Raw genomic sequence first — 24,738 nt, 5'->3', positions numbered from 1 at the left:
AGTAGAACTGACTTCAGCAGGGCACCCATGGGATGCCCTTTGGTTAACAAACATTCCATATAAGAGGAGGTGACCGGACAATGGGTACTGGGCCGTCCAAATGGTCTGGCCTGACTCACTGGTGGTGACCTACGCTGACTGTGCCATCCTGGGTATTCCTCAGTGAGGAGACCCACCATCTTATGGTAGGTGTGTAAGGTGCTGCAGGAACGGGCTAGTAAAAGTCCATGATTTCTTTCCATGTATAGCTTAAGTGTCGCTAACTCTGCAAAGGTCTTTTGTGTAGAGCATCCCTTGTGGTGAGTAAAAGCAGGAAGAACTCGTCCATGCTCTTCTTCTCATGCAGGTTCCCACCAAAGACATAAAGAAAGATTCCAAACGAAACCAGTATGTTGTGGTCAAGGCTACGTTCCCTCAGCAAACCCTGGAGAAAGTGGTTCTGGTCCATTTCCACAGTGGATACATCTTTATCCAGACAGATAAAACCATCTATACACCCGGGTCTACAGGTACTGCCTTCCCCTGGTCTCTTCTAATGGGAAGGGGTGGGAGCTGCTGATGTCATGTCCTATCTACAGCAGGACTGCGGGGTCCATCCTGTGCATATTGCTTTGCTTGTTGTCTGGCTGAAGACAGAGGAGAATTGGAGCAGAGACTCTGCCACCACCAATTTGCAATATTTCACCCTTCACCATCATCCTAGCTGGGATGTCCCATTGAGGGTTAGACACTGAAAGATGGGTGGACCATGGGATTGAGAATGGGCAATGGAACTTTTCAAATCACAGTGACTGCTTCTGCTCCATCTTATACCAAGATACATGTCCCCATCTGACGACCGTCCCAAAGCCTGTGTGAAATAGGGGCTGCTAATCCCAGCCCATTCAGAGCAGGACAGGTCCCTGCAATGACAAAACCTGCCCACCTGGTACGTAGCGACAGGAGAGAAAAGCAAGACAACGCCCTAAAGAAAAAAGCCATGGAGATCTCGGACTGTAGAAAGAGGCTATCATGAAACAACCCATGATGGGGGCTGATGGCTCAGATCCTCCATGGAGTTAGGCCCAGAACTCCCGTTGGTTTCAATCGGTTAACGACGTCCCTCTCTTCTCTCTTTATTTTGTCAGTCCTCTACCGGATCTTCACCGTGGGTCACAAACTGGAACCAGTGTCTAAGACAGTGATCGTGGAGTTTGAGGTGAGGTCGCTGTTCTGAGTGAGCCCGTGGGGGGATAGGTGGGTTTAGCCACTTGTCTGGGTAACGCGCTGCAATTTATTGTGACTGAGGAGGATGCATAGACACAATTCGTGTAGCAGCAACATGGTATGGCCGGGAGAAAAGCAAATGATTGTCTGAGGTTCCTCCTTGCAAACTTCTGGCGTCCAAATTCTCCCCCAGTCATTAGGGAGGTAGCTCTCGGGGGAGGTCCCGCGGTTCTGCAATGGTGTTAATGCTTGAGGAAAGTTGCGTGGAGTTCTTTGGGAAGAGCCAGGCAGGTGCTTGTCTGGGAAGGCTGAAGACAAGGAGGCACTGCAAGGAGCCCTTTGAAGGACGTGTAAAGTGGTGGCAGGAACAGGGCTTATAGCTCCAGACGTTAGTCCTCTTAAGGCCCTTTCCACTGGGCTTTATAATCCATAAAATAAAGTAAATCAGATGCAATCCCCTGGGCAATAATCCCCTGGGGTTTCCTCACCTCAGCCAGCTGGGAGGGGAGAGAACACATCTGTCCTTTCAGTTCCTCTTTGACTCAGTTTCCCCTTTCTTTGACACTCTGCCTTGAGCAGCAGCATAACCAGCTGGGGCCTTGCGATGGGGAGCAGCTGTGTCTGGCAGAGCGACGCGGCCCTTGGGGTAGCTCCAAGTTTGCAGATAGCTCAGGATTAAGCCTGGCGTCTGCAAGATTCTGCCGTGGAGGCTCTTAAGTCTTCCGAGCTGCTTCCTTGAGTTCTTTGGTGGCCTCGCTGAGCCAGGTCAGGAGAGATTTGTCGGTTTTTCCAGTGTCTGTGGTTAGTTAAGAAATTCAAACCAATCAGTGGAGTCCAGATTGTTACATGCTATTGTTGGAAGTGTGGAGAACCCTCCACTGGCCCAGGAATGTAAACGTGGCAGATGATGTTGTTAAGAGCAATTAACAGCATTTTTCTCTCTAAACTCTCAACTTGTTTCCTTTCCAGACCCCTGAGTCCATTATTGTCAAGCAGATTCCCATCTCCGCCCCCTTGAAATCAGGCATCTTCTCCCTGAGCCACGGCTTACCGGACATTATCAGGTAGATTGCCTGATGTTACTATGCCTGGACGGAGCAGAGCTTTGCAGGAATTGGGCAGGGAAGCAGAAGAGATGATGTGGAGCTAGTTCAGGGGTTCTCAAACTGAGGGTCGGGGCCCCTCATGGGGTCGCGAGATTATTACATGGGGGGTCGCGAGCTGTCAGTCTCCACCCGAAACCCCGCTTTGTCTCCAGCATTTATAATGGTGTTAAATATATACAAAAGTGGCCCATCAGCTAGATCATCTCCTACAGGCATTTCCAAGTGACGTGGAGAAAACAAACTCTCCTGCCAGTCTTGGCATAATTTGATTTGTATTTGTTATAGTTTCGATGGATAATCATGTTTATTTGTAAGCCTTTTTTTCCAGTTTCGATCACTTCAAATGCTCAGTTGTGCAAAAATAAATAATGGGTTTTTATCATCCCCTATTCTGATTTTTAGCATTTTAAATTTTCACAGGTGGGGGAAAACATGGTGGGCGGGATTCATAGATTCATAGATTCATAGATTATAGGACTGGAAGGGACCTCGAGAGGTCATCGAGTCCAGTCCCCTGCCCGCATGGCAGGACCAAATATTGTCTAGACCATCCCTGATAGACATTTATCTAACCTACTCTTAAATATCTCCAGAGACGGAGATTCCACAACCTCCCTAGGCAACTTGTTCCAGTGTTTAACCACCCTGACAGTTAGGAACTTTTTCCTAATGTCCAACCTAGACCTCCCTTGCTGCAGTTTAAACCCATTGTTTCTGGTTCTATCCTTAGAGGCTAAGGTGAACAAGTTCTCTCCCTCCTCCTTATGACACCCTTTTAGATACCTGAAAACTGCTATCATGTCCCCTCTCAGTCTTCTCTTCTCCAAACTAAACAAACCCAGTTCTTTCAGCCTTCCTTCATAGGTCATGTTCTCAAGACCTTTAATCATTCTTGTTGCTCTTCTTTGGACCCTTTCCAATTTCTCCACATCTTTTTTAAAATGCGGCGCCCAGAACTGGACACAATACTCCAGCTGAGGCCTAACCAGAGCAGAGTAGAGCGGAAGAATGACTTCTCGTGTCTTGCTCACAACACACCTGTTAATGCATCCCAGAATCATGTTTGCTTTTTTTGCAACAGCATCACACTGTTGACTCATATTTAGCTTGTGGTCCACTATAACCCCTAGATCCCTTTCTGCTGTACTCCTTCCTAGACAGTCTTTTCCCATTCTGTATGTGTGAAATTGATTTTTCCTTCCTAAGTGGAGCACTTTGCATTTGTCTTTGTTAAACTTCATCCTGTTTAACTCAGACCATTTCTCCAATTTGTCCAGATCATTTTGAATTATGACCCTGTCCTCCAAAGTAGTTGCAATCCCTCCCAGTTTGGTATCATCCGCAAACTTAATAAGCGTACTTTCTATGCCAATATCTAAGTCGTTGATGAAGATATTGAACAGAGCCGGTCCCAAAACAGACCCCTGCGGAACCCCACTCGTTACGCCTTTCCAGCAGGATTGGGAACCATTAATAACAACTCTCTGAGTACGGTTATCCAGCCAGTTATGCACCCACCTTATAGTAGCCCCATCTAATTTGTATTTGCCTAGTTTATCGATAAGAATATCATGCGAGACCGTATCAAATGCCTTACTAAAGTCTAGGTATACCACATCCACCGCTTCACCCTTATCCACAAGTCTCGTTATTCTATCAAAGAAAGCTATCAGGAACTGACAATACTTCTTTAATGACAATAGACACTTAGATTGAAAAAAGCAAAAAGCTTTATAGCCATTAAAATCCAAATTGTCAACATCGTATGGCCAAATACACAAAGTATAAAGACTTAAATCAAACTGTAGTAAGCTCTCAAGCAGCATTTTTCTTGCTTTGCCTATCTGTAAATTTCGATATTAGCGATGGAAATGTGTTTTTGTTGGTATGCGTGTGCACAGTGAAATCAATGACACGTATCGATAAAAAACTAATCTTTCCAAGTCTACGCAGACACCAGAATGAAGCCGTACTGACTTCCTTGCCATTACTCCTGATTTATTCCAGAGTATGTGAAGGCAGGATTAGGCCCTGTTTTTAAAAAATGCTGAGCACCCTACCTCCCATTCAGTTGGATTTATGAATGCTCAACTACTCTGAAAATTATGTCAGTGAGCTGGTGAGCGAGGGGCTGATTTTGGTATGGATCGGAGTTTCCTTATGTTTGGGGTTGTTTGGATTGAGGGTTTTGGCCCAGGCAGACTGTAGAAACAAGTGCCGGTCACAAAGTTTAGATCCAAATTTCTCAAACCTTGCTGGCCAAAGGTTGAGGGGCTTGTGGATCAAGTGATTTGTTCCAAGTCCCTACCTCTAGTTCTGGTTCATGAAAACATCAAGGTGCAGAAAAAAATGACTTGTCTGAGGTTCCCTGTGGTTCCCTCAAGACGGGTTGAGTTCCATGTATGACTCAGATTTAGCTTCAGGACCCGATAAAATTACTGGAGAAACAAGTGAGCCATGTGGGCCTTGCAAAATGTGTGTGTTAAGTGCATTCAATGTTCCTTCTTATTTCCTTCCTCCAGTCTGGGAACCTGGAAGATCACGGCCAGGTATGAAGACTCCCCTCAGCAGACCTTCAGTGCGCAATTTGACGTTAAGGAGTACGGTAAGAATCCAGCACCCTCTGGGCCCAAGTTCAGGGAGCGGGTCTGTCTCTACTCTCCTGACACCATCTTGGAGCAGTCTCTCCATTTGGCTTGGCTTTGCTGGCAACCCACCCTCTCCTACAAGCTCAATTTTCTCTTCTTTCCCTCTTGTTTCTCCAGTGTTGCCGAGTTTTGAAGTCATATTGGAACCGTCTGAGAAGTTTTTATACATCGATGGCAATGAAGACTTCAGGGTTTCTATCACTGCGAGGTGAGTCTGTGAGCGGGTGGAAGGGATCAGCTGAGTGGGGTAGCAACCACAAGTTTTAGTGCAGAAAGAAACCTAAGTCTTGAACTCCCATAATGCACTGTAGCCATGATGGTCCCCTGCTCCTTACCATGGTGAATCATGGGAGATATAGACCAACCAAGGAACTGGGCCTATAGAGGAGAATGGTGGCATGAGGCCATAATATTCTGCAATAGGTTTTCTTGTGGCTTCTCTTCATAGAATCATGGAATATCAGGGTTGGAAGGGACCTCCGGAGGTCATCTAGTCCAACCCCCTGCTCAAAGCAGGACCAATCCCCAACTAAATCATCCCAGCCAGGGCTTTGTCAAGCCTGACCTTAAAAACCTCTAAGGATGGAGATTCCACAACCTCCCTAGGTAACCCATTCCAGTGCTTCACCAGCCTCCTAGCGAAAGTTTTTCCTAATATCCAACCTAAACCTCCCACACTGTAACTTGAGACCATTACTCCTTGTTCTGTCATCTGGTACCACTAAGAACAGTTTAGATCCATCCCCTTTGGAACCCCCTTTCAGGTAGTTGAAAGCAGCTATCAAATCCCCCCTCATTCTTCTCTTCTGCAGACTAAACAATCCCAGTTCCCTCAGCCTCTCCTCATAAGTCATGTGCTCCAGCCCCCTAATAATTTTTGTTGCCCTCCGCTGGACTCTTTTCAATTTTTCCACATCCTTTTTGTAGCGTGAGGCCCAAAACTGGACACAGTACTCCAGCTGAGGCCTCACCAATGTCGAATAGAGGGGAACGATCACGTCCCTTGATCTGCTGGCAATGCCCCTACTTATACAGCTCAAAATACCGTTAGCCTTCTTGGCAACAAGGGCACACTGTTGACTCATATCCAGCTTCTCGTCCACTGTAACCCCTAGGTCCTTTTCTGCAGAACTGCTGCCAAGCCATTCGGTCCCTAGTCTGTAGCAGTGCATGGGATTCTTCCGTCCTAAGTGCAGGACTCTGCACTTGTCCTTGTTGAACCTCATCAGATTTCTTTTGGCTCAATCCTCTAATTTGTCTAGGTCCCTCTGTATCCTATCCCTACCCTCCAGCGTATCTACCACTCCTTCCAGTTTATTGTCATCTGCAGTCCATCCCATCCTCTAGATCATTAATGGAGATATTGAACAAAACCAGCCCCAGGACCGACCCTTGGGGCACTCCACTTGATACTGGCTGCCAAGTAGACATGGAGCCATTGATTACTACCTATTGAGCCCGACGATCTAGCCAGCTTTCTATCCACCTTATAGTCCATTCATCCAGTCCATACTTCTTTAACTTGCTGACATGAATACTGTGGGAGACCGTATCAAAAGCTTTGCTAAAGTCAAGGAATAACACATCCACTGCTTTCCCCTTATCCACAGAGCCAGTTATCTCGTCATAGAAGGCAATTAGGTTAGTCAGGCATAACTTGCCCTTGGTGAATCCATGCTGACTGTTTCTGATCACTTACCAATCCTTATCTCCCGCAGGTACCTATATGGGAAAAAACTTGATGGCAATGCCTTTGTCCTCTTTGGGGTGAAGGTGGATGATGAGAAGAGGAGTATCCCGCAGTCTCTCAAGAGAATCTCGGTAATTCCTGTTCTCGGCTGTGGGGGAGAGGGATTCACGCCTCCTGGGAAACTGTGTGGGTGAGGTCATGAAACTCTCTCTCCCTTTCTAGATAAAAGATGGAGACGGGGAAGCAACACTGACCAGAGAGATGCTGCGGGCTCGGTTCGCCAACCTGAACGAACTGGTTGGCCACTCGCTCTACGTCTCTGTCACCGTTTTGACAAAATCTGGTGAGCATCAGCAATAAGTGCAAAGCCAAGTGCTTTATTCACGGGGTGTTCCAAACTGGTACTGAGTGCAGTTCAAGGTGTTGATTTAGATGCATAAAGCCCTATCTGCTTAGGGTTCTGCAGCTCTTAAAGGCTGCAGGCCAGATTCTGATCTCATTCGCTCTGGGGTAAACCTGGTGTGAGGGTTGCTCCCCCCTCCAGGGTGCCACCTGATGTATTGGGGTATCACTGAGCCTGCCTGTTCCACCAGCCTGGGCTCCCTTACACTGTTCTGCTGAGCCAGGCCCTCTCAAGCCTCCTCCAGCACAGACACAGGTAGGGACACGCCCAGCTGCAGAAAGACAGACACTGAAATCAGCACTGCACGGGAAGGCTTCAGCTAAGGAATTTCCCAGCACTCAAGTGCACTCCCCCTCTGGAGTGTAAACCCCAAATTGTACTGTCTTGCACTGCACAGAGAACTGTACAGCGTAAGCCCTGAAATCCGCCCCCTCCCTCAGTGTGGAGGACGATATGCACAGCTTTTTGCTCCCCAGTTATGAATTCCACTAACTGGTTTTAGAGAAAACAAAAACAAGTTTATTAACTACAAACGATAGATATTAAGTGATTATAAGGGATAGCAAACAGATCAAAGCAGATTACCCTGCAAACAAAACAAAAACGCAATATAAGCTCAGATACTAAAGAAACTGGTTACAAGCAGTAATTTCTCACCCTAAATGTTGTTTTAGGCAGATTGCAGAGTTTTTTGAAGGCAAGCTGCTCTTGCTAGCAGCTTCAAACTCCAGGTATTTCTTTCACAGGCCAGACACACTCTAGCCTGAGTTCAGTCTCGTCTTCCCCAGATCAGTCTTAGGTGTTTTCATCGGTCATCTTGGGTGGGGATTCAGTGAAGAACCGACCCAGGTTATCTCACTTCCCTGCCTTAAATAGGTTTTACATATGGCAGGAATCCTTTGTCTTCCAGTGCGATTCCCACCCTTGGCCAGTGGAAAAGTACTAATTTTATTATGGAATCTAGTATCAGGTGACTTAATCACATGACTCTGCAGCCATAACTCAAAGTCCATTTGCAGCATCCCAGGAAGCTGGGAGATTACCCTCTTCAAAGTCCTATTGTTCTCCCTAATAGTCTATTGACTTGTATCCAGCTAGCCAGCCAGACTGATGGTATTTTGTCTGGTGAGCGTTGTCCAGCTGCAAACAGTTTTGTAGTACAGATGTATAGTAAATGTTCCTAACTTAAGATACAAAAATGATACATGCAAACAAATGGGATACTCATATTCAGTAAATCATAACTTTTCCAATGATATCTCACAAGACCCATCTTGCATAAAACACGTCTTAGTTATGCTATAATCATATAATAACAATATTTCTGTGAAGAATATGGGGTGTAGTGTCACACCTGGACTAACTCCAGATCTACACCAGCGAAAGTAGCTTGAAACAGTTGGCCCTTTGTTTTCTGTGCATTGCACCTTTCCATTTCTAAGAGCTCTGGGTCAGCTCTTAGGGATGGTCTAGGCATACTTACTCCCGCCTCAGTGTGGGGGATGGACTAGATGACTTCTTGAGGTCCCTTCCAGCTCTACATAGCTATGATTTCTAAACTTGTCCTGCAGAGGGAGCAGCCATTCTGTTCCGAGCAGCTGTAGCTTGTTAATGATTAAACTAATAGCTGAAAGCCTGTGCCGTTGCACGGGTGTGGCAATTGGGCCAAGTAATCCAAACAACCAATGACATTACTGCATGCAAATTAGTAGTAGAGTAAAGGTGGTGATTGGTTGGTTGAGTTGTGTCTGATATCACAATGGTCTAGAACTCTTGGCATGGCACATGCCTTACTGGAGCTGTACACCAGCCTGGTAAAGGCAGAATGGCTGGGGACTTAAAAATTGGCCTGTAACAGACTTCAAATCCCGGTGACGATTGAACCTGGTGATATTGTAAGTAAAAAGAGCCCTTCTCTTGTTTGTATAGCTGCTTCCATCACTTCACACAGATGCAACAGACGTTCTAGGCTTCAGAGTGGTACATGGACAGAATGAAAGTCCTGGAATCTTATTCTATAGAGGACATACACACTGTCCTCTCTCTCTCTCTCTCCAGAGACTTTGTTTTTGTTCTTTCTTGTTGCTTCTTTAAAAGCTAAAACAAGTAGTTTTAGCATGAAAGGGGCTGATTCTGTTTTCACTGCTATAGTGCCACTGACTATAGGGGAGTTATTCCTGATTTATACTGGCATGAGAACAGAATCAGGGTCAACGTCCTGCAGTAATGCCAACCCCTAACGTGCAAAAATCACAAGTCAGTCCTCCCACTCCCAAAATCAAGAGATCATATTAAAAAATCATGAGGTTTTTTTTTTAAATAATGAACTTTGGGTGCTTTTTCTTTCCCTCCTGGCTTTTGAGGTGTTAGATCACACTTGGGACATGTTTTGAAGCTTTTCTCTGCAACCAGGAGGGTTAGAAACTTATTTCTTCTTCTAAACGACAGCTGAGATTCTCATGCCATATGGTGATTCTAGCAGCTGGGGCTTGAAGACAAGCAATTAAAACAGGAGACTCATGATAAAATCAGAAGAATCAGCAGCACTGAATCAACGTCTGACCATGGCCTATTTCTTGTGTTTTACCCTTAAGGACAAAACCTGTATTGCCTTGCTCAGTTTTAATTGACCCATGGCTTCTCTCTGCAGGCAGCGACATGGTGGAAGCGGAGAGAACTGGAATTAACATTGTGACATCTCCCTATCAGATCCACTTCACAAAAACACCCACGTACTTCAAGCCGGGGATGCCATTTGAACTCATGGTAATATCTCTTCTTCTGAATCATGCCCACTGTTGCCTGTGGTGTATAAAGAGGAGAGAACTATGGGTACTAGGGTGATGAGGGTGGTATAAGAACTTAGATCAGAAACAAAGGGCCACATTCCGATCTCAGTTACAACAACCTAATTCCAGTGTGACTCCACTAAATGCAATGGAATCACTCTAGATTTGCACCAGACTAACAAGAGCAGAGTCTGGCCCAAAAGCTGACAGCAAATACAAGGTGTGGAATGGCACCTAGCTACAGGCTTGGCCCAAAATGTGCCCTGGGGTCACTCGTGTATTGCGGGATAATATTCCCTGGACTGTGTGTAAAGGGAATTGGGCACAGGTGAGGAGTTCCAAAGAGGGGAGGCATTTGCAGAACTAGGGGGCAGAGGGACCATTGTGGATAGGAGGATGTGGGGGAATTTCAAAAGTGGCACTGACAGAATGATTCTTCTTCCAGCGAGTTAGGCTGCATTACAGGGGGAGAAATATTATGCTCCTAAAATTCGGAACCAATCAGAATCAGTCCTCTTGTCTGCAGAGAATATGGTTTGGGGTCCCACGCTCCTCTGGGGTTGAAGAGTTTGTGAAGGGAATTTGGTATTTTTCTGTCAGCAGGCGCGTAAGACTATAAATTAGCAGAGAACTGAAGCAATTATCTTTGGCTGCAGACCAAAGGTGCATAAAAGAGTAATCGATGACCACAGTAGTGAGCAGGTTAAGTCCATTTCTTATCTGGATACTTGCTTTACATACAGTGGTGAATGGGATAAACATAAAAAGGAGTCAAAGGGCTGAACCGTAAGATCCATGCAAGTAGCTGTTCGTTTTTCTTGTGTGCCTGGGGGTAATTGAATTGCACCGGCTCTCTGAATGCTTAGGGCTAACGTGGCTGCTCAAATTTTGTGTGGAAATTTGGGGCTGGAAAGATCTTAGGTCCGAGGTGCTGAGTTTCTGATTTCCCCGGGGGTGCTCGACGCCCCCTCTGTCCCAGGCCCCGCCCCCACTCCACTCCTTCCCCAAGGCCCCACCCCACAAATTCCCTCCTCTGCTCTGCCTGCCTGCTCCTCCCCCTCCCCCCCAGCACCTCCTGCCCACTGCTGAACTGATCCTCAGCGCTGGGAGGGAGGGGGAGGAGCTAATCAGTGGGGCCTGCCGGTGGGTGCTGGGCACCCACTTTTTTTTCTCCAGTGGGTACTCCAGTCCCGGAGCACCCACAGAGTCGGCCCCTATGCTTAGGTCGTTAGAGGTAGTGCAAAATACATTCTTGGGGAGAATACTTGATCTTCTTAACTAAACCCCAGCTGATTTATGTAGGACAGAGGTTGGTGAATGTTCTACATCAGCCAAAGCCCAATATGTAAGGGTTGGTGTCAGAGTAGGAATGAATTTACGTCGCCTACCAAGGTTATGTTTGGAGCAAAAGCGTAATAGGTTTAAACCTTTAAAATGCCCTTGGCTTTGGCAAGGCCATTGATCTCTGCAGTCTTGAGGGGTTCAGACCCAGGTCTAGTCAGCACTCAACGGGTATGTCTAGACTGCAGTCACGGGGTGCGACTGGAGCTCTAGCTGACATCCCTGAACTAGCTTCCATCACCTAGCTTGGGTCCAGGAACAGTGAAACTGCGGCAGTGCCTAGCTATACAAGCCCACCCTGGACCCTGGATAATTACTCACGGGGCTAGCCCACGCTGATGCTCATGCTGCCTTGGCTTCACCGTTCCAGGACCCGGGCGAGTGAGATTAAAGCTAGCGTGGGTACGTCAGCTGAAGCTGCGTTCACACCCTGTGACTGGGTAATGCTGACGACCAGGGTCTGTCGGCGGCCGGGATCGAACCTGGAATCTCTGGAGCTCAATACATGAGCCGCTACTGCATGAGCTAAAAGCCACATGGCACTTAGCTAAGGCTGTAGTAGACTCGTTAATCTCTAAGTGATTTAGGTGCCACTAGAGGAGCACAGGGCACCTCAGCCAGCAGGCATGGCATGCATACAACTGCAGCCTAGACATCCCCTAAGTCAGAGTGTGAAAACTTTAATTAACCTCAGAGCTGAAGATATTTGTAACCAATTGGACACGACGGATGTTAGCGCAACAAATATGTCTCCCTAGCTCCCTTATTTAAAGAGCATCCATAGATTCAAGAAATATTTGGAAGTCTTGACTACCTGGCTTGACTACTCCAAACAACTCTACTCCCATCCACTTCCTGTGTGTTAATTGCCACTTGAGAAATAAATGGCTATCTCCAATCTTGGCTCAGAAGCCTTTTGACTCATTAGCTCAAAAAGCAGAATATTTGTTGGCAGTGATCCTGTTTTGGATAGATGGGCAGTTGCCTTATTTGCCTGGGGCCAAAACAAGAAAAGACTAGCGTCAAATTAATTTCCTCTCTGACCTACATGAATCAATTTATTCTTAATTTTTGTATATTGTTTTGTTGGGTATATAAAAGTGTACACTGAATTTAGGAGCAGGGTTGAAGTTGTGGTTTTTATATTTTTGTATGCTTGTAGTTTTTAAAATGTGTGTGCATTTTGTGGTGTGATACAGCAGATCACTGAGGCCCCATTCCTCAGAGTTATTTACATGCCTAATTCCCATTGAAATCCACGGAAGTTAGGCACCTAAATACCTTTGAGGCTATGGACCTGGATGCTGTACATGCCATTTGATTTGAAGTTAGGATGCAGGGAGCGCTGCACCCCTTGTTTGATGCATCCCTTTTTGATCGTGCCTCTCAGGTCTATGTCACAAACCCCGATGGCTCTCCAGCCCCCCGTGTCCCAGTACAGGCTGAAGGATTCCAGTCGGCTGGGTCGACCCAGAGAGAGGGAACTGCCAAGCTGATAATAAACATGCCCGGGGATAGGCAGCAGGTTCCCATCACGGTGAGTAACCTTCAAACACTGAGGCTGGGCTAAGTACTATATGCACCCAGAGGGCAATGCCCTGTTGGTGGCGTTCACTCCCCTCTCATGCACTAAGCAGGAGGTTAACTGAACTCTGTGCATTCCACCTGTGCCTGGGGTCAGTTTCCTGTATGCCATTTTGGAGATGCTCCAATCACCATGTAACCAATGCTCCATTGTGTGGCCAGAAGCGATCCCAGAAAACATTGACATGGGTGTAAGCAGGTGCAGATTAGTCCCCTTGCCACACTGAAGGTACCCACCATGCAGCAAAGGAGCCTGTAGACAGCGCATGGCTGCTTAGTGTGAAGACCCTGTGAGGTGACACCAGGCTCAAGCTACAAAGCCCGAGAGAACACTGGATCTATCTGTGTCCAGCCGCTTCAGGAGAGAGTCCCTCTTCATATTCATCTCACCCCTCCTGCAAGGGGCTAGGCAGTCTCCTCTGTTCAGGGACATGTTCTCTGACAGTCCAGAAATCTGGAGTCCCAGCAGGACTGTGCTGAAGCGACGGGCCATTTAAAAGTGACATTTGGCGTTTCTCTGAGGTGTCATGCCTAAAATGGCTGTTAGCAGCAGAATCCACCAACAATGGCGTCTCAGGGAAGCTTCCTTTGCTATTGCTCGTGGTGTGACCCAGCGTGAGGGGCTATAGACCCTCAGCTCACTCCCAGATTCAACTAAGATTTTATCTCCATCTTCCCTGCAGGTAAAAACTGCCCATCCCAACCTCCCAGCAAACCGCCAGGCCTCTAAGTCCATGGTGGCTGAAGCCTATCAGTCCCAAGGAGGGTCTCAAAACTATCTCCATCTGGCGGTGACGGCTTCTGAGCTCAAACCTGGAGACGACTTACCTGTGAATTTCCATCTGAAGAGCAACAATCCAGCTGTTCTGAACCAGATCCGGTATTTCACCTACATAGTAAGTGCTGCGTCCCTGGGTACTGGGATCTCCTGGAACTTAGGCATCATCTGAGTTTCCACCTGTCCTTTAATAGTCCCACTGCATGTAAGGAGAACCTGTAGCACAGAATTCTTCCCGTCAGGCAGTATATTCATTGTGTGTGTAGCAGAGTGCGGCAGGGCCCCCTTGGCTTCTGCCTCTGCTAGGTTCATAAAGTCACTCTGAGACCCTGGGTTTAGTAACTACTGGTGCACTTTATTCTCAGGCTTGTTCCCACCACTGTTTCACCACGTACAGGTAACCCTCACTGTCTGCAGGCAGGAGGGAGGGGGAGCTACCTCCCTGCTTTCATTCCCTGCCTTTTTCTTTTCTCCTGCTCTCCCCTGGTTTCCTTCCCCTGAGATTTTTATGCAGCCACAGGTTAATTAGGTAGCAGCTGCCCCCCGCAGCTCCCATTGGCCGGGAAGGGGGAACCACAGCCAATGGGAGCTTCGGGGGAGGTACCTGGAGGCGCGGCAAGGGCAGCGCACGCAGAGCCCTTCCCTTCCTCAGGGGCCGCAGCGCTTTCTGGAGCGGCGCTGCGTTGGGCCAGGGCAGGCATCCAGGGCATGCATGGCCCTAGCCCCGGTGCCCTCCTCTGCCACCCTGGAGCCGCTTTAGGTAAGCGGTGCCGAGCCGGAGCCCAAACCCTGCCTGAACCCAACCCCCCAACTCCCTGTCCTAAGCTCCCTGCCTGCACCTCGCACCCCTCCTGCACCCCAACCCCCTGCCCTGAGCCCCCTGCCACACCCTGCACCCCTCTTGTACCCCAACCCCTGCCCCGAGCCCCCTCGTACACCCTGCACCCCAACCCCCTGTCCTGAGCTCCCTGCTGCACCCTGCACCCCTCCTGCACCTCAACCCCTGCCCTGAGCCCCCTACCGCACCCCACACCCCTCCATCCCAACCCCCTGCGCTGAGCCGCCTGCCGCAGCCCGCACCCTTCCTGCACCCCAACCCCTGCCCTGAGCCCCCTTCTGTAGTCCGCACCCCTCCACCCCAACCCCCTGCCTTGAGCCCCCTCATACACTCCACACCCCCCTCTTCCCCAACCCCTTGCCCTGAGCCCCTTCCTGCACACCGCACCCCATCCAACACCCCGCACTTCCTCCCGCACCCCAACCTCCTGCCCTGACCCTGCATACAATTTCCCCACCCAGATGTGGCCCTCAGCCCAAAAAGTTTGCCCACCCCTGCACTAGAGCAGGGATCTCCAAACTTTATGAGATGAGGGCCATATTAGATTTTTGAAGGGGCTTCGGGGGCCGAAGGGATTGCGAAAGAAATTAAATGTATGCAAATATATGCAAATATATGCAAATTTGTTAAAAAAACAACACTACTCTACTGTGTCAGTGTTGCATTAAATTCTAAATCAGGTATAAAAGTTAATCGATGCAGGTACTGTGAAATCACACAAAATATTTGTCAATACATTAAAAATCATTTCATATTATTTTTTTTATTTTATTTCTAAAAACTCACAGATTTGTATCATACAAATACTGTTTGGTTCTATTAGTGCTGTAGTTAAAATTTAACCATTATGAAATTGTTAATTTCCATCTTCTTTACTCCATTTATTGGAGATGCAATTAAGCATCTGGCTTGTATTTTTACTCTAAGGCAGGGGTCCGTGCCTGCTCGGCTGCAGCAATGACTCTCCCCTAAGTTGACTCCCCTTTTGGGGGGACACTGGCTCCCAGGGACACTCACCCCTCTGCACAGTTCAGCTGAGCTACCCGCCTCCCCCGGTGAGCTGCTGCCGGCAGCTGGACAAATCAAATAATAAAGTTGCCATATAGCGCGGATATGAAGTATATTTGGCGAATAGGGTGGGGGAAAGGAGGGGTGGTCTCTGTTGGTGAAACATAAACAATACTTAGATTTGGGAATGAGATTTGGTAAATATTAGTAACACTGCCATTACAGCCTATTCCTGCAACACATGGATTTTAGCTTATTTTCCTCTCTCCGCTCAGATGTAAATGCCCATCTGAAAAGTTGCAAGTGACCGTCTCTTACTAGTAGAAAAAAGGTGGATGGGAAGATTCATGGAATCTGAATCACCCATTCTGCTAACCTTTGTGGCCTTTAACAATCCACGTCTCATGTTTCCCTGTTAGATCCTGAATAAAGGGAAGATCATTCGTGTAGGAAGACAGGCCAGGCAGGTGGGACAAAATCTGTTGACCATGTCCCTGCCCATCACTCCAGACCTCATCCCTTCATTCCGCATCGTGGCTTACTACCAAGTAGGAAATTCGGAGATTGTAGCAGACTCGGTCTGGCTGGACATCCAGGACACTTGCATGGGAACGGTAGGTGGATATTCAAGTTGGCCTTCTACATGTTAATTCCTATGATGGTGTCATTACGAGGGAGTTTTTCCTAGCCTGAAAGTGCCGACTGACTCTCAAAAGGGACTCTAAAAATGGCACCGTGGGGCTTCTCATTGACTGTTTCCCAGCAAATTCTGAATCAGATTTGGTCAGTTTACACATACAAAGATGTTCACAAGCCCCCACAAGCCAATGCTGTCAACCCACTCTGGGGTACGGGAGTCAAGTTGTGGTTCCTTCTAGCTCAGCAATAAAGACGCTGTGGATTGTGGATTGAAGTGGATGGAGCTCTACTGACTGGCGCCAGCTGAGTATCTGGCTTTGTAGCTGCACCATAATTAGCCATTTTGCTGATAATGTGGAAAGTCAGAATTGATTCCAGCTCCCTCTCCCAGGGCTGGGCTGGCTCTTAGGGGCTAACAGCAGGAAGATGCTTATTTTTGGCCCATGAATTCAGCAGATGTGACTCCAAATGCCTATAGGGGACCTGACTGTGATGTAACTACAATGCTGAGCTGCTGTAACTCCAGTTAATTGCTCCTGATTTACACCAGTGTGAGATCAGAATTGGGCCCACGGAGGAGGAGATCCATTACAGTTCAAACTTTTTGTAGATTTCCCAGGGCTGCCTGAGGGACAAAGTCACCTTTTCATCATGGCCAGAACAATGGGACCTCATGGACGTTGGGTCCAATTCTGCTCTCAGTTTACACCAGCATAAATATGGAGTAACAGCACTGAAATCAGTGGAGCTACTCCAGATTTACACAGCTGCCCCTGAGATCAGAACCAGGCTTTCAGATGCTCAAGGAACATGAGGTCTGACGTCCTTTTCTCCTATGTTTTGCAAAGGACAGGTTCTTAGCTGCTCCCTCTGCTTTAAAACAAAACCTCTCCCTTCACTCTCTTTCATACAGCTAGTGGTGACCGGAGCCAGCAACGAAGACAGGAGAATCCATGAGCCGGGAACTCCAATGAAACTCAAGCTGGAAGGAGACCACAGAGCTTATGTCGGCCTGGTTGCCGTGGACAAAGGGGTCTACGTTCTGAACAAAAAACACAAAATTACACAATCTAAGGTGGGGCATGAAAGATGTTGGTTGTAACTTGTGAGGTTTTATAGTGGGAAATGCAGCTCGGTTCTTATCCTTGCTCTACGCCCCAAAGCAAAGTGAGCCGTTTGTTTGCAGACCTGCCGCTTGGGGTGTGAGCTCAACTGTACTTTAACTGAGCTGGGCCGGGCCAGGTTAGTACTTGGCTGGGAGACACCCAGTGAAACCCAGCGTACTGCAGGGAGCTGTTCTGTACACACTAAAGGACACCCTGCCCTTTGGACACTGTTGACCCAGATGGTGCTGGGCTGTAGGGAGCTGTGCGGTTGATGCAGTAGGCGGCGCTCTCCCTTCAGAGGCAGTTCTCACCCCAGTGCCCATGGTGGTGCTGTACATCAGGGAGTGGGGGTGTGCTCAGGAGGGGGCGCTCTCCCTCCCCAGTCTGTGCTGAACCCAATGTCCCAATGCGGCACTAGGGGGCGCTGTGCTGCATTGAGTGGAGTGGGGGCTCAGCAGGGGGTGCTGTCCCCTCCCAGTCAGTGCTGAACCCAATGTCCCAGTGCAACACTGGGGGGTGCTGTGCTACAGGGAAAAGTGTTAGTGACTCAACAGAGGGTGCGCTTTCTTCTGAGTCTGCGCTGGTCCCCGGGCCCTATCAAGGTTTTAGGGGATGCAATGCTACTGAAACTGCCATTTCTCAGCTGACTTATCAAACAGAGGTTCTGGTCATTAAATGTCCTGTGACCCTTTCAACAAGGGTTAGGGTCCTGGTGCTCTGGCTGAATTCTAATTTGGGTATTTAATTTCTCTCTGCCTAACATCCTCCTCTGTCTGGGTTCAACTGGCTGCATAATTCTTTCTTTTTCCTCCTAAAATCAGTTGTGTTGCTGGTGGAGAATGGCTGTTGTGCTCCATGCCAGAGGTGGCTGCATTTCAGTGGGAACTGCGTTGCAATAAATCCTTTACTTACGGCTCAGATTTTGGTTTCATTTACACTGCTGCAAACACGGAGCTAGTCAAAGGAAGTCAGTGGAGTTACTGCAGATTGCACAGCTGTACCTGAAACCAGAATCTGGTCACAGCCTGTATAATGCTTTGGAATCATGCTGGATGGCACTGTATAAATGGGAGGTACCATTGTTAACAATAATCTCTCAACCATTGTGTTTGCACCTCATAGATCTGGGACTCCGTGGAGAAGAGTGACATTGGCTGTACAGCTGGCAGTGGAAAGAACAATCTGGGGGTATTTACGGATGCTGGACTGGCCCTGGAGACGAGCAATAGGATTTCCACAGTCCAGAGAACAGGTATCACTCTATAGAGCTGAACGGTTGCCATGAGCGATGGAGGAAGGGAGGAAAGAGTCGGCAAAGCAAGGCACAGTAACCTACGGCGTGAGCCCGGGGTAGGGACATCAGTCTAGCAGGGCAAATCCCACTGGAACGGCCTAGGAATGGAAATGTTGGGGTTACCGTGGGGGGTGAGAATAAGGTCCTGAATTCCCACTGGCCCCCCACCTATTAAAAGAAGGATTAATTTTAAGAATAGGATGGTTTCAAGGATGGGATTCAAAGAGTTTCTCTTCTAGACCACTGGGTTTCTCCCACTTCCAAAGTATCTTTCTTCCCCCTGGCCTGGAAGGGACAGGCAGATGGCTGGTGCTTCTCTCTGACTCTCTCTGTCCCAGACTGCAGGCTTTTGGGGGCAGCGCGCTAGGAAGTAGGAAGGAATGAAGCCTCCTTCACTCTCCTCTCTTTCTGGTTGCCCTGGCTGACTGAGCATCTGCCCAACAGCTCTTATGTGGCCTGGACAGGAAGGAGCAATATGTTATGTGCCAAAATGGCTTTTCTGGTTTTCTGATTTCCCCCTAAATCAACGGGATTCCGCTCATTGAGCCATAGACCATTCTCGGAAATTTGGGAATTGACCGGATGCGGTGTTCGAAAGTTACCCTGTTACATCCAGACAGAGAAATGGCAGTAAGTTGAGTGTAGGGCCTCACTCGGTGGGTGGGTTTTATTTTCTGTTTCTCACTTCCTTCTGCAGATCCAGAGTGTCCCCGGCCAGCAAAACGCCGACGTCGCTCCGTTCAGCTCATTGAGTATAAGGCAAACAAAAGTAGGTACTAATCAGGGGGTTTGCTGTCCTTGGTCAAAGCAAGCATGCGAAGCAGGAATGTGATTCCCTAGTGTGACCAGTTTCCTTCTGCTACAGCCTCCTGCCAGCTGCATTTCTTGTAACATGAGATGAGGGAGTCTGGATAGACTTCCATATGAGGAGAGATTGGAACTGGTCAATTTATAGAGGCGATGCGATAGACATATAGAAAATAATGAATGGTAAATAGCTCTTTGGGGCACGGACCGTCTCTCCCAGCACTGTGGGGTTCTGGGCCATGACTGGGTACCCAAAGTGCTACTACAATTCAAATAACAACAACAGGTACATTGTTACATTACCCATATAAGCACAAGGAGACACTCAACCCAACGGAATGGTTTCTAATTAAGAATTTATAAAAGGAACTGTTTTCATAATTAACTCATAGTGCTCACCACCACAGGATTGTATTGAGGCCAAGAGCCTAGCAGGATTCAAAAAAGGATGAGCCATTTACATGGAAAAGGAGGATGTTCACCATTCCATAGGATAGGATTTTTTAAGAGCTATACATCCTCATGCTTCAGGGCATGAGCCAACCTCTGATTGGGGTCAGGAAGGAACTTCATTGTGGGCAGGTAATTCCACTGTGGGGTTTCTTGCACCTTTCTCTGAAGCTGCTAGTGCTAGTGACTGTTAAAGACAAGATAATGGATTAGAGCAGAGTGCCAGTTCCTATGTTCCTTCTTTGGCCATGTCTAGTAGTAAATTAATGAGAGAGAGAGAGAGTGAGGATTTGAAGAAGCGTGGTAGGAATGACCTTCTGGCTTGTACATTTCAGCGGCAGATTACCAGGACCGGAAGCTGAAGAAATGCTGTGAAGACGGGATGCACGAGAACCCCATGGGGCACAGCTGCGAGAAGCGGGCTGGGTACATCCTGGATACGGATGAATGCAAGAAGACCTTCCTTGACTGCTGCAATTATATCAAGACCATACGGGACAAGCTGCAACGGGAGCTCCCCCTGAAACTTGCAAGAAGCAAGTACCAGGGTTTCAATATCACTCAGAGGAGCAAGACTGGGGGAATTGTTAGAGAAATAAGACCACGCCACATGAACCAACCCTGCTCATGTTCACAGATCTCCCATGGGGGAGATGGGCATGAATGCAGTGGCAGCAATCCTGTTAGTGTTGCACCATGTTGATATGGGGACCCAGATGAGTCAGGGTAATAACCTCTTCACAGGGCACCGCTGAGGTTTAACCTTTGTTTCTAAAGCACAGTCCTCTACCACTTGAGCTAAAGGGGTAACTCCCCTATCTAGGAATAGTAGTAGGCTCTTACCCTTTGCAGAATATCCAGTAGAGGGCGCACATGTAGCACTGAGCCAGTGGCTTATACCAGTGTTATAGGAGCCCGGAAAAGGCTAGCTCTTGGGGGAACAGCAAGGCAGGCATGGAGAGGAGAAGAAGCCTGTGGCTTTCCCTCCAGCCGTTCAACCACACTCCAGTTCCTGCTTTTCTGGGCTGGCAGCATCAAAACTTGGCTACGTTGGTCAAATCACAGATGCTTTCAGATCAGTTCTAGAGGAGGCCAACCCCCGAATCCTTTCAGGTTTGCCCCCATCCCAATCAATGTCACTGCAGAGCCAGACGGTCTGTGATTTGACTTCCCAGGTGAATTGGATGAAGATTTCATGTCCGACGAAGATATCACCTCAAGGAGCCAGTTTCCAGAGAGCTGGTTGTGGCAAGTGGAGCAGCTGACTGAGCGACCAAATGAACTGGGGTAAGAGCCTGTGGCCGTGTCGCTCCCACTCATCAAAGGGCCACATTCAGACGTGGTACGATGTAGCTCCCACTGAAGTCAGTGTCTCTCCACAGCAAGATCCCCCGTGGAGCCGGCTGGAGTATTTGTCATGAATTAGGGCCAGCATTCAGCAGCTGATCCATATTCATAGAGTCACTCCTACTTTTTAAAGCCAGAAGGGGCCATTAGATCATCTAGTCTCACCTCCTGTGTAACAGAGACCAGAGAATTTCATTCAGTTACTCCAGTTTTGAGCCCATATTTAGGTACCTAAAAGAACTGGCCCAACTTCCAGAGGTGCTGGGCAGTGAGCGGTATCCCCTGGCTTCAGCCCTAATGAAAAACCAGGCTGCTGATTTAGGTGCTAGAATAGGATGTAGGTGTCTGGCTGTTTAGCGTTGGCCTTTTATCCTGTTCGGGAACCATTCCTCATTTGTGTTTGTTATTCTGGGTGTGTTATTGGGTTGCTGATGGTGATATTGATGGTGCTTTCTAATTGGACGGCTGAACTTTTTTTTTTTTTTTTTATTAAAAGGTAAATGAAGTGATGGGTCAGGCCCCTCTCCAGTGGAATGGAATATAATTCCCCTGCTTGGAATTAGACTGGGACACTAGAACTAATATCCCTACCCTTGAGACTTTTAAAACAGGTTGTGTCTTGTGGCTGGTGCAGAACTTGGACCACTGAGTTCCTCCTCAGAGATGGTTCTATATTTCAGTGGTTGGGTGAAGAAGGCTTTACCATGGATATCAGTCCTAAGATAGAAGGTTCTAGACCGGGGCGGGCAAACATTTTGGCCTGAGGGCCACATCGGATTCCCAAAATTGTATGGAGGGCCGGTTAGGGGAGGCTGTGCCTCCCCAAACAGCCAGGCGTGGCCCAGTCCCCACTCCCATCCGACCCCCTCCCCCGCTTCTCACCCCCTGACAGCCCCTTCGGGACTCCTGCCCCATCCAACCCCCGCATTCCCTGTCCCCTTATGCCCGCCCTCCCGGGTCTCCTGCCCCATCCACCCCTCCCTGTGCCCTGGCCTCCCCCGGACTCCCGCCCCTGACTGCCCTATCCAACTGCTCCTCACATTACTGACTGCTCCACCGGAACCCCTGCCCCATCCAACCACCTCTTCTCCCTGACTGCCCTCGGACCCCCTGCCCCTGACTGCCCCCCGCCGCCCCATCCAACCCCCCTCTCCTTCCTGACTGCCCGTCCGAGGACCCCTGCTCCCATTCAACCCCCCTGTTCCCCACCCTCTAACCGCCCCAACCCCTATCCACACCCCTGCCCCCTGACCACCACCCTAACCTCCCCTGCCCTCTATCCAACCCCCCCTGCTCCCTGCCCCCTTACCGCGCAGACTGGAGCGCTGGTGGCTGGTGGTGCTACAGCCGTGCCGCCCAGATCATCAGGACAGGCAGCCACGCCATATGGCTGAAGCCAGCCACACCACTGCCCAGCACAGAGCACCGGGTCAGGCCGAGGCTCTGCAGCTGCGCTGCCCGGCAAGAGCTCGCAGCCTCGCCACCCAGAGCATTGCGCCGACGGAGCAGTGAGCTGAGGCTGCAGGTGAGGGGTAACAGCAGGGGAGGGGCCGGGGGCTAGCCTCTCAGGCCAAGAGCTTAGGGGCTAGGCAGGAGGGTCCCACGGGCCAGATGTGGCCCGCGGGCTGTAGTTTGCCCACCTTTGGTCTAGACCCTTAGCTGGGGAATGTCCATGAGTCCTAGCTCCTTCCTTCTGTAAAAGACTCTGTCTTTCTCTTTCCATGTAGAATTTCTTCCAAGACGGTGCCTATTTTCCTGAAGGATTCCATCACCACCTGGGAAGTCCTGGCTGTGAGCCTTTCAGAGACCAAAGGTGAGGAACACCACAAGCTCTCCAGAGAACAGGCAGAAAAGCTAATGGGGAAAAGACCCCAGGCCACAATGGGCCTTGGAAACGTCACAGTGAGATGGAACAATCGAAGAGACAACAGACATGTTTCAGGACTAAAGTATAAGCTCCCCCGTCTCTGATCCTGTGTCTTTCCCCATTGCAGGGATCTGTGTGGCTGACCCGTATGAGATAACAGTAATGAAAGATTTTTTCATCGACCTCCGGCTGCCCTACTCTGTAGTGAGGAATGAGCAGGTGGAAATCCGGGCTATTCTCTACAACTATCGGGACCAAACAATTAAGGTAAGTTCACCGCCTCATGGGGCTCTACAATGGACCTGAGGTGTCAATGGTTTGACAGACAGCAAAACCAAAACAAAATGGTGGAAGGCTTGTTCTTCTAGGGCCTGATCCCTTTGGGGCTGGACACCCTGGTCTCCAATTGACCTTGTTGAGTGCTCAGCACCTTGCAGGATCAGGGCTATGGAATCCATCCAGTTAAGAACATAAGAACGGCCAGACTGGGTCAGACCAATAGTCCATCTAGCCCAGTATCCTGTGTTCTGACAGCGACCAGTGCCAGGTGCTTCAGGGGATGGATCACAGGTAATCATAAAGTGATCCATCCCCTGTTGCCTATTCCCAACTTCTGGCAAGATTGCATGATATAGAGGGAGATAGAAAAATACCCTTCTGTCTGCCATTCTTCTCTGGTTGGGCCTCAAATCTGTGAGTGGGTACCAGGTTCAGAGCTTTCTGCTGACTCACACCAGTAGCCAGACCAGGTGGGTCTCATTACTTCCACTCAGGAACACCACAGGCTGAGGGCCTCTCTGAGGCAGGACAGAACTAGAGGGGGTCCTGAAGGGCCTTTCAGGAAGAAGATCAGGATATGGTCTTGTGTGTTGTAAGTACAGTCCTGTCTGTTATTTATTAAGATTAAAGGCAAACTCCAGTCAGAGGGTATGTTTTGGATCAATGCCCTACAGTGTCATGGTGTGCAGAGTAGACTGCCTGCTCATGAATCTCTGTTCTCTTCTCAGGTCCGTCTGGAGCTGCTGCATAACCCAGTTTTCTGTAGCGCATCCACTTCCAAGGCTAAATACTGGCAGTTCCTTGACATCGAAGCCAAATCCTCCTTGGCCGTGCCATTAGTGATTGTCCCGCTGCAACTAGGATCTCACGACATTGAGGTCAAGGCAGCGGTGTTGGGCAGTTTTGTGTCTGATGGCGTGAAAAAGAAACTGAAGGTTGTGGTAGGTATCAGGTGACAGGAGCGGGATGTCTGCTGGAGGGCAAGAGGCTGGAGGCTAGATTGGCTGGCTTCTGGAATTGGTGCTATACCTTTAGCTGTTAAATTAACACCCTCCATCCTCATCCCACTTCCTCCCCTCCCCTGTGGCAACTACAGCAGGGCTGGAGCTGACCTGGTTATCTTACACTCAGTCCTCTGAGTCATCATATAAAAGACCTAGGGTCAGTTCCTCAGGCCCAGGGTCTTGCTCCTTGGACCAGTGGGTGCTGGAATCAGTGCACTCAGGGAGAACCTCATATCACTTGGCAGAGAGAGCTGAGCAAAGGAGAAGCATTGGTGGGTTGTGAAGGGCGTCCCACTGACCTGCCCCAGGAAATCACTGCAATGCTGGGTGAGAGGAAGATCCGCCACTGAAGATCAGGGAGTAGAAAGGTCCTTCAGGGAGGTCACAGAGCAATGATGGAATGAATTGAGCTTCTCACTTCCTCGCTCTGCCAGACTCTGTAGGGCAGATTCATAAGAACATAAGAACGGCCATGCTGGGTCAGACTAAAGGTCCATCTAACCTGAGGTCAGATTCCAGACTCATGGGATGGGGCCTGATCTCAGTTTCACTTG

At 48.8% G+C, this 24,738-nt stretch overlaps 1 protein-coding gene and 1 long non-coding RNA gene across 2 annotated transcripts in view; one reads left to right on the top strand and one right to left on the bottom strand.

The window, feature by feature from the left end:
- Nucleotides 1–24,738, top strand: part of LOC101953483 (complement C3-like) — a 56,760-nt gene that overhangs the window by 7,539 nt on the left and 24,483 nt on the right. The window contains exons 3-21 of the mRNA XM_065576275.1: nucleotides 347–509; nucleotides 1,128–1,198; nucleotides 2,176–2,270; nucleotides 4,835–4,917; nucleotides 5,078–5,168; nucleotides 6,679–6,781; nucleotides 6,873–6,993; nucleotides 9,704–9,819; nucleotides 12,574–12,720; nucleotides 13,451–13,663; nucleotides 15,811–16,005; nucleotides 16,944–17,105; nucleotides 18,259–18,388; nucleotides 19,128–19,199; nucleotides 20,023–20,223; nucleotides 20,863–20,974; nucleotides 22,762–22,847; nucleotides 23,029–23,168; nucleotides 23,909–24,121. Of these exons, the coding sequence (XP_065432347.1) occupies nucleotides 347–509; nucleotides 1,128–1,198; nucleotides 2,176–2,270; nucleotides 4,835–4,917; nucleotides 5,078–5,168; nucleotides 6,679–6,781; nucleotides 6,873–6,993; nucleotides 9,704–9,819; nucleotides 12,574–12,720; nucleotides 13,451–13,663; nucleotides 15,811–16,005; nucleotides 16,944–17,105; nucleotides 18,259–18,388; nucleotides 19,128–19,199; nucleotides 20,023–20,223; nucleotides 20,863–20,974; nucleotides 22,762–22,847; nucleotides 23,029–23,168; nucleotides 23,909–24,121 (2,514 nt within the window). The remainder of the gene's footprint in view (nucleotides 1–346; nucleotides 510–1,127; nucleotides 1,199–2,175; nucleotides 2,271–4,834; nucleotides 4,918–5,077; nucleotides 5,169–6,678; nucleotides 6,782–6,872; nucleotides 6,994–9,703; nucleotides 9,820–12,573; nucleotides 12,721–13,450; nucleotides 13,664–15,810; nucleotides 16,006–16,943; nucleotides 17,106–18,258; nucleotides 18,389–19,127; nucleotides 19,200–20,022; nucleotides 20,224–20,862; nucleotides 20,975–22,761; nucleotides 22,848–23,028; nucleotides 23,169–23,908; nucleotides 24,122–24,738) is intronic.
- The window catches only part of LOC135977129 (uncharacterized), a 29,196-nt gene continuing 17,994 nt past the window's right edge, over nucleotides 13,537–24,738 (bottom strand). Inside the window, exon 2 of the long non-coding RNA XR_010594478.1 lies at nucleotides 13,537–13,761. This is a non-coding gene — a long non-coding RNA (uncharacterized LOC135977129). The remainder of the gene's footprint in view (nucleotides 13,762–24,738) is intronic.

The sequence above is a fragment of the Chrysemys picta genome, chromosome 22, assembly GCF_011386835.1.
Source record: "Chrysemys picta bellii isolate R12L10 chromosome 22, ASM1138683v2, whole genome shotgun sequence".
Taxonomy (NCBI): domain Eukaryota; kingdom Metazoa; phylum Chordata; order Testudines; family Emydidae; genus Chrysemys; species Chrysemys picta.
This window is presented reverse-complemented; position numbering and strand designations above follow the sequence as displayed.